The following is a 17399-nucleotide window of genomic DNA, read 5'->3' as shown; positions in this document are numbered from 1 at the left end:
CATCTGACTGAGGTGTATAAGGCCTTGAATGGTTTAAGCAAGCTCAATGCTGATACGATTCTTTCTCAGATTCCGTGCCTGAGGGGGCATAAATTAAAATTGAGGAAAGACAGTTCTAGAACAGATGTGCAAAATTTTGCCTTTAGCCAGCAGGTGGTTGACTGCTGGAACAAACTTCCATCTGTCATTGTGTAAGTTGATAGCTTAAATAAATTCAAGGTAGAACTGGACAAACTTTTGGAGTGAATGGCTGGGTGAAATGGGAATTTTTTTTTTTTTTTTTTTTTGGCTGATGCTGCATAAGCTTGCTTTCTTTCTTTCTTGCATCATATGCCTCTACTAAGCTATTCAGAGTACATTTTTTGTTATATTTCTCTGAAAATTTTTTTCCAGGTTACATCCAATCTGTGATTTCCAATGTAACTTTCAAAAGTGAATATTCTTTGCTGCAGAATATATACCATTTTTGTACTTAGAGATCTGTAACAGAAAGAAACGGTTAGGTCAATGGGTTGTCTTTTGTTTTGAATGCACTGTGCAATTTATTATCTTAAAAGTGATCTCCTTAACCTTTCATTTTACCTAGACAAAGTTTGAATACATTATCTATTCCTAGATACTGAACGTTTATACCAAATTTCATTTAATTTTGTTAATTCTCAGCATATGTTGTGTAATATGTAATTTTGTGAACACCGTAGTAGTGATATACTGATTAAATAACTGATTAAAATTTCTTCTTGATAAATCTAAATAATATTGATTAAGGATCACTATTTATAATTTTTTTTAAAAAATAAATTACAGGCTATACAAGCTTTACACAATAGCTTTATTATGCATACACAATGAAGCATTTGCAAGTGACAATCATTTGCCACAACTTTACAGAGAGCAAAAGTACAAATAATAAATGGTGATAGAGGTACTTAATTAATAGTGGTTTATATCATCTACTCACAAGTAGGTGATTTTTAAGATGGCAATCTGATTAACAAGTTAATCTAATAACATAAACATAGCCTTAACCATCCTTTTATCCAAACATAACAGTCTCTAATATTAACAGCCAACTGTCAGCTCTCGCTAAATCCAGGTGGGGGTTTTATTCTTGGTGGTCCATACACTGTATTTGACTGTTTGAAGCCCGGGTAAGAAGAATGCATTTTTTTTGATAGGGGATGAGAACTTCTTTTATTAGCAAATGTCAGAGAATTACTTTCAGAGTGTTCAGAAGATGTTTGAGAATCACTATAACCTTTTCTTTCCCTGCTTTTACTTATATCAGATATGCAACTTGTATTTTCTGTATGAAAAGCATCATGTTCCACAACATCCTTTCTGTGTCTATTAGAGGAACCATAATTATAATTGTATTTTGGGAAAAATTTATGGGCTCGCTGGGTATAATTCCTATCAGAAGAGAAGTGATCTGGCCTCCTGCCTCTGTACTCGCCTCTTGGATTAAGACCATAATAATCTTTCTGCTTCACATTTCGGGAATGAGGGATAACACTGTGTTTTCCAGAATTACTGAATGGAACTGAAGAACTTACAGCTATATCAGTTTGATCCGCCTGAACTGTACTAGATTTATTTACAGGGTACTGAAGAATATTATCACTTTTACTGTATTGTGGATTTTGTCTCTGTTCAGTAAAACGAGTTCTAAAATCATTCAAGTTCCTTCGAGAAACTTTACACGTATTTTCAGAATTACATCCCTTAAATACATTAGAATAGTTAAAATTTCGAGTTTCAAGGTCATGTTTCAGAAGATTTTCTTCATAGTAAGTCTTTTTATCAAATTCTTCATTCTGCCTTGCATTGTCTTCATTTCTATTATCCGAAAATTGCTTTCTTTCTTTATATGTTTGGTCTTGACGGTGATAACCTTCATTTCTTCTCTGATACCTTCCTCTGGTATTATGATGCCTAAAGCCACGAAATCGAGTTTCATCACTTTTTTTTTCTGAAAGAGCAACTAATTCAGGCTCCTTATGGTCGAGTTTTAAATTCTGGATTAGCAATTCTTCACTAATATCTGAAGGTTCAGAAGAGTTTAAGTCTTGAACAGTATGTTTCGAAATGCAGTTTCCACTTTCATCAGTAGCTTGTCTCTCCACCTCAGAAGTTGGGACCTGAAATCGTTAATGATAGAATGCAATAACAGCAGCAGCAGCATCAAGTTTTTAAAATGTCTATATTTCATGATATTTAATCCTAATATCAGAAGAACAGGATAATATAAAATCTTCAAGAATAGAATTGATTAATTTAGAATCATACTCATTTATGTAATTACTAAGAGACATTATGAGGAAGCTTTAGAAGTATTTTAACTGTAAAGATACTTACCCAAATTTCAGTAACAAATTTCAGTTTTACTAAACATATTAGAGGGTGCAAAGCCCTGACAATACTCACAACTTACAAAAACTTTATAGGCTACATATCAGGCCCTGCACCAAACCCTTTTTCAGAATGAAAGGGGGAGGGAGCTAAAATTAAGAAAATTGAATATATAGTTGTCAATACACAAGTGTGTGCATGTGTAATAAGAATATGCCAACTGTATGGCAAGCCAGTAATCGGCAAACAAAGAAAACCAGTACATAACAATAGCAATAAATGAAGGGGAGAGGGGGAATAAATCAGTTTCTTTTGGATGTACTCTTATTTAACTGTTAGTTTGTGTCAGTGGTTTGGTGTTGCCTTGTGAGTACTCTCATCTGTTCTGGATTATTTTTCTACTGCACAAGGGCTACCATTATTCAAATCTATTACGTTGGCAGATTTAGTATATCTGTCAGGTCGCCAATTGATTTGTTTAATGTTTTAAATGCAGAGGTTCCCCAGCCACTGTTGGCCTTGTGGCCTTACAACAAGACAGGGCACAAAGGTCAGTCTATTTTATTTTTAGTTTAACCCTGTTAGTCATGTTGTTGTGGTTGGTTTTTTTGTCTCCAATTATAGTGCCATGCCATGTAATTGGGACCAGGTGACATCAATGTGCATCCTGAACTGCCTGAGCCATCCATTTATAGCTAACACAAATGAAACTTATTTCCCTTTTAAATCTACATTTGATACCGCAAAGTAACAAAGCTTAATTACAGAATAAGATGTATCAACATTCAATACTGCATTTCTTTTCAGAAAAACATAACCAGTAGAAGCTTTTTTCGATAAATAAATTGTATGCCATATTAGGTGGTGCCTTATGAAATTCACTTCAAAACTCAGCTTCAGACCTTTTGAAAGGGATTTCAGTCAAAAAATTGCAACACAAACTTTAAAAGAAAGAAGTACACGTTCCCATTACATTACAGAAAAAATCTGTTTCGTCTAACAACTACCCCTTCATTATATGATTAACTTATTCCAGGGCATACTTTGCATTATGAGTTTAGCAGTTTTTGCCAATCGATATGGGATTTCAAGGCTTTGAAAAGGATGTCGCATGCTGTTGCTCATAACCGAATATACTGTAACTGGCAGCTCGTTCTCATTTCCCCTCTCAGAGGAGAAATGTTTATACTTTTTGTGTACTTATTCCCATGTGCAATATATATATTCTAACACCTCTCGTGTTTGGGGTTTACATAAAAAAAAAAAAAGTAGCTGAACAGTCCAACCACTTGGCAACCACTGAATTGTTGGTTCTCCTTTCATCAGGTATGGAGTTTGCTGCTGTAAGTATCTATTTGAAAATTGTATGTTTGCCATAAACTGCATTTATTATTATTTTTTTTTATGTTCCTCTTCCAGGACATGTTCACACTGGCATTATATCTGAAACAAGGTGCAGTATATCAGGGTTGCACTATAATAGGGATATTGAGTCATAAAATTTATTTCTCACATTTTCTGGTTATCACCAGAAAAGAATTTAAAATTTAATTTTTAAAGATTCATAAAGGATTTTACGTAAAAATACATGGATTATCCAATAAATTCTGCAGTTTTTTTGTTTTTATTTCTTTGATTGCTTGCTTTTCACTCACCCTTTAATTTTTCTTATTTTAATTATTTATTTTTAATAGCTGGGTATCTATCCTCTTGGGCTGTTGGTCAAAATTCTTTGCCATGACAATGTACTGTCAGCCATGGGAAAGTGCAGCTAACTTTTTTGTACATAAAACAGCCGAGATCGAAATCGATCAGGGCTGTTTTACTGGTTTGGAATATATATATATATATATATATATTTTTTTTTTTTTCTATATTTTAATATTTTGGTATTAATGTACTGTTTGGAAATTTTTTTAAATGGACAAAGAGAATGACTACTGCATAGAGGAATAGAAGTTGAAAGCTTCCTCTTATGCTGATGGAAAAATGGACACATCACTTTGCCATTACTGCTGATTGCAGCAGGTGTTGCAAAAGTTTGCCAAAAGCACAATCATAACATCTGTGGAAGGTGAACTATTTATGATGGAACAAACCTTCACCATAAAATCTCCAACAGTACACTACTGGAAGTCACTGAGGAAAGGCCACAGGTGGGATGGGAGAATGAGCAGAACAGCTGATAAAATTCAGTAATTAATGCATTTAAAGAATGTAGTTACTCCTTCAGGAAATAAAAAGAAATGCAATTTATCAAATAAGCATAGCAGCCATTAAATTTCATGAAAAAATAATTGTCAATCTCCCATGTTCTGACAGACAGGTGGGCAGAGTAACATTAGAGTAGCATCACATAAATGAATTTTGTCAAATCCTCTGGATTTCGAAATTCCAAATGTGGGGTCCCATACTGTACATAGATATAAGCTTTGAAGCCAGTTGCCATGCTGTGGAGTCTCTATGATGCCCTGCAGTTAGGGCTAGATGACTACTGTTTTGTGGAGGTGACATAAGGAGGGTGTGTCTGATGGGTCTTTCAGAAAATGTTTGCAGGTTTTGGAATTGTTTACACTTATAAGAGAATCACCTCAGAGAATCATCCATACCAAATGGTATCATTTTCATGATGGCTATGCTGAAGTTGATGGCATGAACAATAAACACAAAACACAGGTTCTGAAAACAGGCTGCTTTTATGTTTACACAATCATGTTGTCACTGTCACAAATAAATGGGTGATTTTGCATTCAGGGGAAGATACACTGTTTTTTTCATAAATATCAAATGGTCTACTTTTATTTGTATTTTAAAATGTATTTGCATTTTTGTGCTTGTTCCTTATCTTTTGACAAGTGTACTTAATAACAAGAGATCCAACTTGAAAAATCAAATTAAATTCTAATCACTTTCCAATGAAATCATCACAGAAATTACATATACTGTTTCCTCCTTTGCTATTAACTATTAACATTTCTTCTTGTACTGTCATGGTGATTGAACTCAATTCAGCACCATCATCTCCTAAAAATCTGGACAAATTATGTTTATGCTACATTCTAATGTGAAAAGAATTAAAACACTATTTTGTGTAAATGTTTAAATTTCATTATCTTACTTACTGATATTTCAAGTAAAAATTTATTCTTTTCTGCTTCTATATCAATGATACCCCCTTTTGATTTTTGCTTCCTAAAGGCTTCTGCCATCTTCTCTTGTTCTTTTTTAATTTCAGGAGCAACGGTGAATTCACAAACAGTTTCAAGCTCACAGGGTGGTGGGAAGATCTCATTTAACATAAAGGAAAATGCTATTGGAAGACGGCAAACAGGGCACACAACCTTAAATAGAGAAATAAAAAGTTAATAAAAGAATGCTAAACACAAATTATACTTAAATTTATAGGAGGATAGGTGTCAAAAAATAAGATGAATTTGTTTATCACAAATAATTTGAGAGTATGAACCAGAGCTGTAATGCTCAATATGTTCTACGTTGATATCAATATTTGTAAAATAATAAGAAGTTTACCTCAATATAATTTGTATAACACTTCCATATGATACTCTCTAGTAATTAAAACGAAAAAAATTGCAACTCTTACGTTACAGTAAAAAATAATTAAAACAATTGAACACAATTAAGAATCAGTCTAATGCGATTAAAAATTAAATTAATCAAAAGAAATTTAATGAAAAAATTGCAAAAACGATTTCCCTCTTCCTGAAGCCGACACTTTTCAACAGTATGCCATGATCACAGTAACGAAAATTACCGAATAGGGGCGAGCATGAAACTTAAATAGGGATTATTTGTCTTCGTGCATGTGCATAAAGCCCACAAATCGGAGATTAGAAACTGCCGGCGAACATTAACAGAATTCTCATGTAATTTAATTGACAGTTTCTGCAATTAATAGTCTGATATAATTACGTTGGACACCAAGCATTTTGGCCTCGTTAAATAAAAAAAGTTTGTTTTTCGTTAATGGCACAAAAGGCTAATTCTGATGCTGCTGAATGAGAAGCACGAGCTGAGGCCGTGTGTTGATTTACATGAAAATTCAAAGAAAAACGCGTAGTACCCTGGTACGATGGGTTGCAAGCTCCGCAAGAAAATGTTGTATACCAGGTCATTTAAGTTGCAAACGAGGAAAGGACTGAGCGATTTTCCAGTATAGTGCGTAGTTTCCGTATTGGCCTGGCCACAATTTTAAATTCAGTATCTTTAAAGAAACTGTTAAGCTGTTTTTGTGCCACTGTTCAACATATGGGACAGAAATAAAGTATTTTTTAATATTACGATTGTTCGCTGATGTAGTATTTTTTATCCTATCCCTAGCTTGTACCCTAATTCAGTTTATTGTAGCAAGGGGATAACCCCTGTTTAAGAATCTGCTGGTTAATATTTGTATTTCTGAGCCCAAAGCAGATTCTGTCATTGAATATTTATAGGCATTTAGAAATTGATTCAAGATAATCAAACTCTTGTAGGAGAATGGGTGATAGCTGTTATAATGCAGAAGCATACCAGTGTTTGTAAGTTTTTGATATATGTTAAATTGAATTTTATTCGAGTCCCGAGTAAGCGTGAAATTTAGAAAATTTAATGACTTTGTATCCATACCCTCCCTTTCCAATGCAAATTTGAGTCTAGAGTGAATATTATTAAACGAATGTAAAATGTCTTGGATAGCACTCCTATCAGTAATAACTAGAACATCGTCTAAATACATCCCATAGTACATGATATGGGATAGAAAAGGCTTCAAATGTTCTTTAATAGGAAGCTTCATATAATTAATCAGTGTAGTGTTATTATTTAACATATCCCAAATAATATCTAATGTATATTCAACGTTTACATTCATATATAACGAGGTAACATCTAGTGAGAATAAACTATTATTATCACCAAGTCTACAGTCCTTAAGATTATTAAATAGTGTATCGTAGTTCTTAATCCCAAATTGTATTGCCTGTCTAAAGGGTTGTATAATGCTATATATGCATGTGTGGCCAAGGATGAAAATGCCAAGTTTCTGTAGGAAACAATAGGCCAAATAGGGAATCTGGACTTGTGTAATTTTACCTGACCGAAAAGTGTAGGAATATTGTATGTTCTAGTCTTCAATTCCTTTAATTGAGCCATAGTAATGTCCTTTTTTTCGATATGTGATTAACGTTTTATTGTATTGATTGACCAAATTGGTAAATAGTGCCGGGACTACTTCAAGATAAGTGGAGGAATCTGAAACAACTGAATCTAACTTATTAATATAATCATATTTATCGAGTATTACAACTGTATCTCCTTTATCTGCCCTCTGTATAATAATGTCTTTATGTTCCCGAAGTTCACGTAAAGCTGAACTGTCATGTGCATTCAATTTAGGAAGCCGCGTTTCATTTATGTTATTCACCACTTGGTTAACTTGTTGAATAAATAAATTTTTGTGGAACATTACAAAGTCCAAATTCAATATCAATTATGCACTGTTTTTTAGATAGTTTTCGAGGTCATAAATTATAATTTAATCCTTTGGATAAAAATGAAATCTGGTCCTGTGATAGCATATATGAGGAAAGATTTGTAATATAATATGTCGATTCGTTCAATATAGGGCAAGGGGTTGTTCGTAAACTAGCTGACATATTCTGTGGTAGCACATTGTGTGTATGCGGGGGGGAGTTACCCAACTCTTATGTACTTGGTCGTAAGCCCGCAACAATGTGTTAGAATTTGCATGAACACGTTTTAACCCACCCGACGTATTCAATTTGTTAACGTGTCTGTTTTTTTTTTTTTATTTCTGAGGCCTGTGCTTCGCAACAGAAATAAATGACTTAGTATACAACATTTCTTGCGGGGATTGCAACTCATCGTACCAAGGTTCTATGCATTTTCCTCTGAATTTTCATGTAAATCAACACGTGGCCTCAGTTCGTGCTCCTCGTTCAGCAGTGTCAGAATTAGTCTGTGCTGTTAATGAAAAACAAATTTTTTTATTTAACGAGGCCAAAATACTTGGTGTCCAACGTAATTATACCAGACTATTAATAGCAGAAACTGTCGAAATTAAATTACATGAGAATTCTGTTAATGTTCACCGGCCATTTCTGATCTCTGATTTGTGGGCTTTTACAAAAGCACATGCACAAAGACAAATAATCTCTATTTAAGTTTTATGCTCACCCCTATTCAGTAATTTTCATTCCTGTGATCACAACATGCGGCCGAAAAGCAGTCAGCTTCAGGGAGGAAAATCGTTTTTGCAATTTTTTCGTTAAATTTCTTTTAATTAATTTAATTTTTAATTGCATTAGACTGATTTTTAATTGTGTTCAATTGAATTTTAATTATTTTTTATTTTTTACCGTAATGTAAGATTTGCGATTTTTTTGTTTTAATTGCTGGAGAGTATCATATGGAAATGTTCTACATATTACATTGAGGTAAACTTCTCTTATTATTTTACAAATTATTGCATAAGTATCTTCTACATAATCAGTGCTACATACTATTACTGCATACCTGTATTTATAGTCTCTACAATATAAGCTGTGAATCTCAAGTCATTCTCTCCTTTCAGTTGCAGTATTGTTTAAGAATGAAGCATCATTTACTAACAGAAGGAATTTACATTTTTCATGTAAATCAACACACAGCCTCAGTTCGTGCTCCTTGTTCAGCAGTGTCAGAATTAGTCTTTCATGATATAAGAAGTGCAATTTACCATAAAAATGTATGTGTGCATTAACTGTTGTTATTTGGTTTTTAGGAGCATTAGCAACTAACGCCATATTGCTACGGGGATATACGGTGGTCATTCCCTGACCTTTCTGCATCCTCCGTATCTGGTGGTCACGAGCTCGAAACCTGGTCTAATCAAGAAGCGTGTGCTACGCACTGCTGCTCCAGCCCATGGAGGCGGCATTCTGTGTGTGCATTAATATGGTAATAATTGCTATCACCAAAACAACATGTATAAATAGCATGAACTGTTCAAAAATGCAGTGGATAAATAATAGCAAAAAAGCAATGGAGTGAAGGTAGCATGTTTCCACAGCATATCTTTAATGCAAGCAAAACCTGGGTATACTATTTTGTCAGTAAGAGCAAAACAAAGATTTCAAAATACAAAAGAATTTTGAAAAATATAACCATCTGCTGAGAAGATTTTTGAGGCTGGTATGGTCCTACAGGAATTCATTTTAAGTTGGGTAAACAGTGATAGCCACTTAATACAGTGAATTTCTTTGCAGTATTATGACATCGGTAATTTGGCCAAAAATATAATATAATCCTCTACCACTAGAAAGTTATCCGCAGCATATTTACTACATTAGATACAATCACATCCACTGTATAGTCTTCATTTTGTTCCTTCTGATTTTCCCATTTAGGTCCCTTAAAGATGAACTTTGAGAGAGAGAGAGAGAGAGAGAGAGAGAGAGAGAGAGAGAGAGAGAGAGAGAGAGAGAGGGAGAGGGAGAGGGAGAGAGCGCGCGCACACATTCAAGGATGATAAAGCAGTTTTGGAATGTGGTACATAACTGGCCACACTATTTCTCTCTGATGTAATCAAAAACCTTCACAGTCACCAAAACAAATATGAAGAGATGATGCTGATGATAGTTTCATGATGGTGGTGCTGATGATGATCCAGAGTTTCAAGCATGCATATGTAAGGAGTTTATCAGTTGTAACAGAACAGCTGTTTGGTATATATAACATTTTATCAAAACATAAAGAAATATTTAAATCTTTATTTACATTTAAGGCATCCTTAAATCTAAATGTTTATTCAGATTTAAGAGTGCAGTCCTTTTCTAGAACCTGTGATTTTTCCTAACTGCTCTTTGCAAAGGTTTTTTTCCCCTCTGTATTCTATGCTCACAATTTTCCTTTCAGAGAGGAGATGAAAAAATCAATAATGTTGTGAGCTGTGGTAATGCTGACTAATACCCTCCAGAAAACATACGAGGAAAAGATCAGAATTACTCAGACCTAAGACAGAAAGTCAAAGATATGTGGCATATGGAACAAGTAATAACCATCCCAATCACTGTGTCAACCACCAGCATGGCGCCAAAGGGCCTCCATAAGAACTTTGCAGCAATAGGCCTCCAAGTGAACACTTACATGGAATTCCAGAAAGCGACGATCCTCAACAATTGCAGGATAGTAGGAGAGTTCCTCACCATACAGCTACAATAATAATAATAGTAACCGGACACAACGAACCACTCTATGCACTTGGTACCAGTACCGGTTACGGGGCGTAAAAAAATCGCATAAAAGGAATAAAAGTTTATAATAATAATAATAATAATAATTTTCGTTATAGGGAAATTTTCATTAAAATAGTATTCATTGTATCAGGATTTCTTTCTTTGTAATGAGATTCGTTCTTGGATTCGTCGTAACGGAATTCGTTGTGGTGACTTGACATGTACTGTCATGCTAAATTAACGACAGTATGATGTTCGGTTCAATAAATTCTGCTTTGTTTTTGTCAGAAGATTACTTTTTATCGTTCACTTTTGCTCTGTTATCTTTCTAAATCGATTCTTATTTTTACGTACGTGTAATTTAAGGAGAAGACAATTTTACTAAAGAATGAAGAGAACAGTTATGATGATATGAATGAGGAAATCGCATGAAGACGTTATTAATCCAGCTACAGCTTATAAACAACATTAAATCTAAAGTTAAGAGATCAAAACCCTCATCAGTAGTGCAAGAACTCGAACCGTTACAACAATTGAAGACACTCTGTGATTATGAGCATTTGTCGCTGTTATTAGCTAAAACCAGTGTTTTATAGCCACCGTGTTTCTCCAGCGAGGTGGGGGGAAAGAGAAATAATGTTTGGACGCATCCTCCCGAAAAACGATTACCAACCCACAACACAATGATGAAGGTTGCAGCAGGTAATTTATATTGTGAAGGTCAGTAGTACAAAAACATGGAAGCGCTCGCAGCGGCTTTTTTTTTTTTCCTTCTTTTTTAAGTCTTCCGCAAACTTACATATGACCCAAATTCTTGTCCCATTTCTGCATAGTAAATACAAATTGGTTTTGATTTTTTTTTTTTTTTATGTGAACCTCAAACACGAGAGGTATTAGAACCTATAGTACTTAGTACCGTGCTTGGGTGGGAGGTTGAGAGGACGAAAGAAGATATTTGTTGACATTGGACTTGAACTTCTGTAGATTGTAATTTTCAGGAAATACGTATGAAGGAAGGTTGTTCCAGAAAACGGCAGTTGAATGAATAAATGAGGAAGATGAAAAGTTGGTTCTCTGGGTTTGAAGTTGGACAGTAAATGGATGTTGGCTGGTGGCGGCACGTGTTCGGACTGTTTTGAAAGAGAGAGCGGAAATTATAGAAGCCAATTCAGAAGAACAGTGCCCATGGAAGTTTCTGTAGAAGGGGCATTAAGCAGAAACAGTACGTCTATGAGAAAGCAAGTGGAGAGACTGTTAGAGATGAATCATTAATTAACCTAACTGCCCTCTTCTGAATGGAATAAAGAAGCCTGAGAGAGGTTTTGGGGGCACCACCCCAGATGTGGGAACAATATTCCATGGCAGGGCAGATTTGCGATTTATACAGAGTGAGCAGCTGTTTGGAAGAAAAGTAACGCCGAGAGCGAAAGAGAAAACCAAGTTTTTTAGATGCAGAGGAAGCAATATTTGTAATGTGCTTTGTGCCAAGAGAGATTAGAAGTCAGGGTAATCCCCAAAAGAGAGATATCATTTTGCTTAGAAATCAGAGTGTCACTAAAGATAAGCATAGGAGCAGAAGAATCCTTTTTGCGAGATATAAGACAAGACTCAGTTTTAGAAGGGTTGAAATCAACTAAGTTGTCTTTGCCCCACTGGAGAATTGCCTGAAGATCTGCATTTAAGGAATTGGTAGCAGATTTTCAAGAAGTTGAAGCTGATTGAGCAGGACAAGGTTTCTCAAAATGGAAAGTGGAATGCAATGTGCTATCATCGGCAAAACTATGGATAGATTTCTAGTCAAGGGAAGAAGGTCATTAATATACACAAGGAAAAGAGTGGGGGGAAAGAACTGAACCTTGGGGGACACCGGCATTAGCGGAGAAGTTAGAAGACAGAGAGCCATCTACCATCACCCTCAGTGAGCAATCAGAGAGAAAACTGGATAACCAATTACTAAAAACAGTTGGCAAACCATAAGATGGAAGCTTGTTTAGAAGACCTTTATGCCAAACACGATCAAAAACCTTTGAGATGTCAAGAGCAACTACTTGTGTTTCACCGAACCTTTCCATTGAATTAGTCCATAAATGGGTAACATAAGCCAGAATATCACCAGTGGATCGACACTGATGGAATCCATACTGGCGATCGTTGATCAGACGGAAGGTTTCTAGGTAGTTTAAGAGTTGGCAGTTAATTAATTTCTCCATTACTTTAGAAAGAGTAGAAGTAATTGCAATGGGACGGTAATTGGATGGGAGGGATTTGTCACCCTTTTTTAGGAACTGGCTGGATATGAGAAAATTTCCAAGCAGAAGGAAAAACACCTTTGGAATAAGAAAGTGAAAAAAGGCAGCGAAGAATAGGAGTAAGTTCAGGAGCACAGGTTTTGAGAACAAGTGGAGAAATACCATCAGGACCTGGAGCTTTCTTAGCATCAAGATTCATCAAAATCCTTATGATATCCTTTTCACGTAAGACCACAGGAGGCATTGGATGGAGCGTGTTGGGAATAGTGGGAGGTGTTTTACCAAGATCATTAATACATGAGCTGGAAGAAAAATGGGATGCTAGCAGATCAGCTTTATCCTTGGCTGAAGTGACAACAGAACCATCTGGTTTGGACAGAGGTGGGAGTAGAGATGGGCAAAAGTTGCGGCCAATAGCTTTGGCAAGAGAACAGAATGCTTGGGTACCATTAGGGCAAGAAGCAAGTTTTCTACTCTTAGCCTGTTCAAACTCTAGTTTGGACTGATTAATAACTGCTTTACAATTGTTGCGAGCTTTGGTGTAGGCAGAAAACGACACTGAAGAATTAGAAACAAGCCAATTACGATATGCAACGTTCTTCCCTTGAACAGCCTTAGCACATTTATTGGAAAACCAAGGTTTAGATAAAGGACAAGATTTTAAAGTGGAGTGTGGCATAAAGGATTCCATTCCTGCAAGAATAATTTCACTGACACTATCTGAGCAAACGTTGACATCAGAAGTTTTGAAACAGTAATCCGACAAAGGAAAAGAAGTCTCGCAGGTCATCCCATTTTGCATTCTTGTAATGCCAAACAACAAGAGGTGGGAATAGCCGTGAGATAAAGGTTCCACTGGAGAAGAGACAATCACCAAGTTGTGATCTGAAGTGCCTAAAGGAGCTCTCACTTCGACCGTGTACTTAGAAGGGTTGTTTGTGAGAAAAAGATCAAGCGTATTGGCTGTATGATTAGGATTGTCTGGTATTCTTGTAGGTTAATGAACAATCTGTGCTAAGTCATTAGTAATTGCAAAAGCTTCAGCATCTCGTCCTGCTGGGTCGGTGTGACTAGAAAATGGAAGCCAGCTGGAGTTGTGAACATTAAAATCACCAAGGAAAATTACCTCACTGTTAGGAAAGTTGGACTGGAGAAAGTCAAGTTGCAAAGAGAGGAAGTCAAAGAGCTCCAAGTGATTAGTTGAGTTGGGAGAACGGTAGAGACAACAGATGAATTTGACACAATGAGGTAGAGAGATTTTAAGCCAGAGAAGGTCAAAGAGAGGAGATTCCAAGTTGCCAAGTCTGACAGAGAATATCAGAACGGACATATGCACAAGTACCACATTTGAGGCAAAAGGAATCATACAGCGAATAATTTGGGCATCTGAGATGAGCAGTAGTTGAATCAACCGATAACTGAGATTCTGTCAGAAAAAGTACATGGGGTTTGGCAGACTGCAAGTGGAAATGGACATCGTTGAGATTAGAATTGAGACCACGTATATTTGTGAAATGAATTAGGATGTCCTTGGGAGGTTTAGATCTTTTCGCAGATAAGCTTGCTCTATTAGTTTGACAATTCGTGGTGTATTCAATGGTAAGAAAAAGTGGGTGGGACATACTGTATGAAGTAATGAAATTTTTGGATATGGCATACACGTAGTAAGAATATACCCAGATCCTTGACATAACGTGGCCTCGACAATGCTCCCCGCATACACACTACTCGGACTCCCTCCAGTCACTATCTGGCAGAGTAGAGTAGAGGTAGCAAGATTATACACTGGCTGATCCAGAAACTTCCTAGACAGTTACCAATAGGTTCGGTCCGGTGTACTAACTAGTGGCCAGCCTGCGAACACCGTTTTAGAGCTGTACCCTCGAAATGTAAGGAATATTGGATCTCGATACGACGTTCATCATAACCTCAAAAGTCATCAATCATACTGCATGATGGAAGAGATAGGGAAGTGTTGACCGGAACTTAGCTCTAGAGATTAAACATGGGTTCCACCACTTCAAGTTGTGATCTTTGCCTCCAATAAGCAAAGTGGTGGTATTTCACCAGTTGAGAGTCATCTACCACCTAGTACTGCCTGGTAACATAGAGGGTGGTCACCCGCCATGTACTTGTGCATGGAGGTTATACACAGGATTACTAACAGTCCCAGCATCGTAAAGGTGCAAGCAGAGGATTTGGCTGTCGCAGACCGTCCGGACTTCGCCGAAATTGGGTCCACTTTGACTTGAGTGTCGCCCAAATATCAGTTCCATCAGCGTTTTAGACTCCCAAGTAGCAAGTACAGCTTGTCTGGCATATCTGAGAGAATGTCTGTGACAACCTCAAGGACTGGTCCTTGACGTTGTCACTGTTTCAAAACTTCTGATGTCAACGTTTGCTCAGATCGTGTCAGTGAAATTATTCTTGCAGGAATGGAATCCTTTATCCCACACTCCACTTTAAAATCTCATCCTTTATCTAAACCTTGGTTTTCCAATAAATGTGCTAAGGCTGTCCAAGAGAAGAATGTTGCATATCGTAACTGGCTTGTTTCTAATTCTTCAGTTTCATTTTCTGCCTACACCAAAGCTTGCAACAATTGTAAAGCAGTTATTAATCAGTCCAAACTAGAGTTTGAACAGGCTAAGAGTAGAAAACTTGCTTCTTGCCCTAATGGTAGCCGAGCATTCTGGTCTCTTGCCAAAGCTAATGGCCGCAACTTTTGCCCATCTCTGTCCAAACCAGATGGTTCTGTTGTCACTTCAGCCAAGGATAAAGCTGATCTGCTAGCATCCCATTTTTCTTCCAGCTCATGTATTAATGATCTTGGTAAAACACCTCCCACCATTCCCAACACGCTCCATCCAATGCCTCCTGTGGTCTTCCGTCAAAAGGATATCAGAAGGATTTTGATGAATCTTGATGCTAAGAAAGCTCCAGGTCCTGGTGGTATTTCTCCACTTGTTCTCAAAACCTGTGCTCCTGAACTTACTCCTATTCTTTGCTGCCTTTTTTCACTTTCTTATTCCAAAGGTGTTTTTCCTTCTGCTTGGAAATTTTCTCATATCCAGCCAGTTCCTAAAAAAGGGTGACAAATCCCTCCCATCCAATTACCGTCCCATTGCAATTACTTCTACTCTTTCTAAAGTAATGGAGAAATCAATTAACTGCCAACTCTTAAACTACCTAGAAACCTTCTGTCTGATCAACGATCGCCAGTATGGATTCCGTCAGTGTCGATCCACTGGTGATATTCCGGCTTATGTTACCCATTTATAGACTAATTCAATGGAAAGGTTCGGTGAAACACAAGTAGTTGCTCCTGACATCTCAAAGGTTTTTGATCATGTTTGGCATAAAGGTCTTCTAAACAAGCTTCCATCTTATGGTTTGCCAACTGTTTTTAGTAATTGGTTATCCAGTTTTCTCTCTGATCACTCACTGAGGGTGATGGTAGATGGCTCTCTGTCTTCTAACTTCTCCACTAATGCCGGTGTCTCCCAAGGTTCAGTTCTTCCCCCCACTCTTTTCCTCTTGTATATTAATGACCTTCTTCCATTGACTGGAAATCCTATCCATAGTTTTGCCGATGATAGCACATTGCATTCCACTTTCCATTTTGAGAAACCTTGTCCTGCTCAATCAGCTTTAACTTCTCAAAAATCTGCTACCAATTCCTTAAATGCCGATCTTCAGGTAATTCTCCAGTGGGGCAAAGACAACTTAGTTGATTTCAACCCTTCTAAAACTCAGTCTTGTCTTATATCTCGCAAAAAGGATTCTTCTGCTCCTATGCTTATCTTTAGTGACACTCCGATTTCTAGGCAAAATGATATATCTCTTTTGGGGATTACCCTGACTTCTAATCTCTCTTGGCACAAGCACATTACAAATATTGCTTCCTCTGCATCTAAAAAACTTGGTTTTCTCTTTCGCTCTCGGCGTTACTTTTCTTCCAAACAGCTGCTCACTTTGTATAAATCGCAAATCCGCCCTGCCATGGAATATCGTTCCCACATCTGGGGTGGTGCCCCCAAAACCTCTCTCAGGCTTCTTGATTCCATTCAGAAGAGGGCAGTTAGGTTAATTAATGATTCATCTCTAACAGAGTCTCTCCACTCACTTTCTCATAGACGCACTGTTTCTGCTGCATGCCTCTTCTACAGATACTTCCATGGGCACTGTTCTTCTGAATTGGCTTCTATAATTCCCGCTCTCTCTTTCAAAACAGTCCGAACACATGCTGCCACCAGCCAACATCCATTTACTGTCCAACTTCAAACCCACAGAACCAACTTTTCATCTTCCTCATTTATTCATTCAACTGCCATTTTCTGGAACAACCTTCCTTCATACGTATTTCCTGAAAATTACAATCTATAGAAGTTCAAATCCAATGTCAACAAATATCTTCTTTCGTCTTCTCAACCTTCAACCCAAGCACGGTACTAAGTACTATAGGTTCTAATACCTCTCGTGTTTAGTGTTCACATAAAAATAAAATAAAATGAAAATAACATTAGAGAGAGAGAGAGAGAGCCAAACTGGAAATTTTCCCCCA

At 36.7% G+C, this 17399-nt stretch overlaps 1 protein-coding gene across 1 annotated transcript in view; it reads right to left on the bottom strand.

The window, feature by feature from the left end:
* Positions 1-815: 815 nt before the first annotated feature.
* LOC150085830 (uncharacterized) overlaps positions 816-17399 on the bottom strand; it is a 113828-nt gene continuing 97244 nt past the window's right edge. Inside the window, exons 7-8 of the mRNA XM_090373511.1 lie at positions 5475-5693; positions 816-2141 (exon numbers count right to left, since the gene is read on the bottom strand). Coding sequence (XP_090229637.1) covers positions 1077-2141; positions 5475-5693 — 1284 coding nt within the window. The 3' untranslated portion in view covers positions 816-1076. The remainder of the gene's footprint in view (positions 2142-5474; positions 5694-17399) is intronic.

Source organism: Mastigoproctus giganteus, chromosome 5 (assembly GCF_048544385.1).
Source record: "Mastigoproctus giganteus isolate SK-2022 chromosome 5, ASM4854438v1, whole genome shotgun sequence".
Lineage (NCBI taxonomy): Eukaryota > Metazoa > Arthropoda > Arachnida > Uropygi > Thelyphonidae > Mastigoproctus > Mastigoproctus giganteus.
This window is presented reverse-complemented; position numbering and strand designations above follow the sequence as displayed.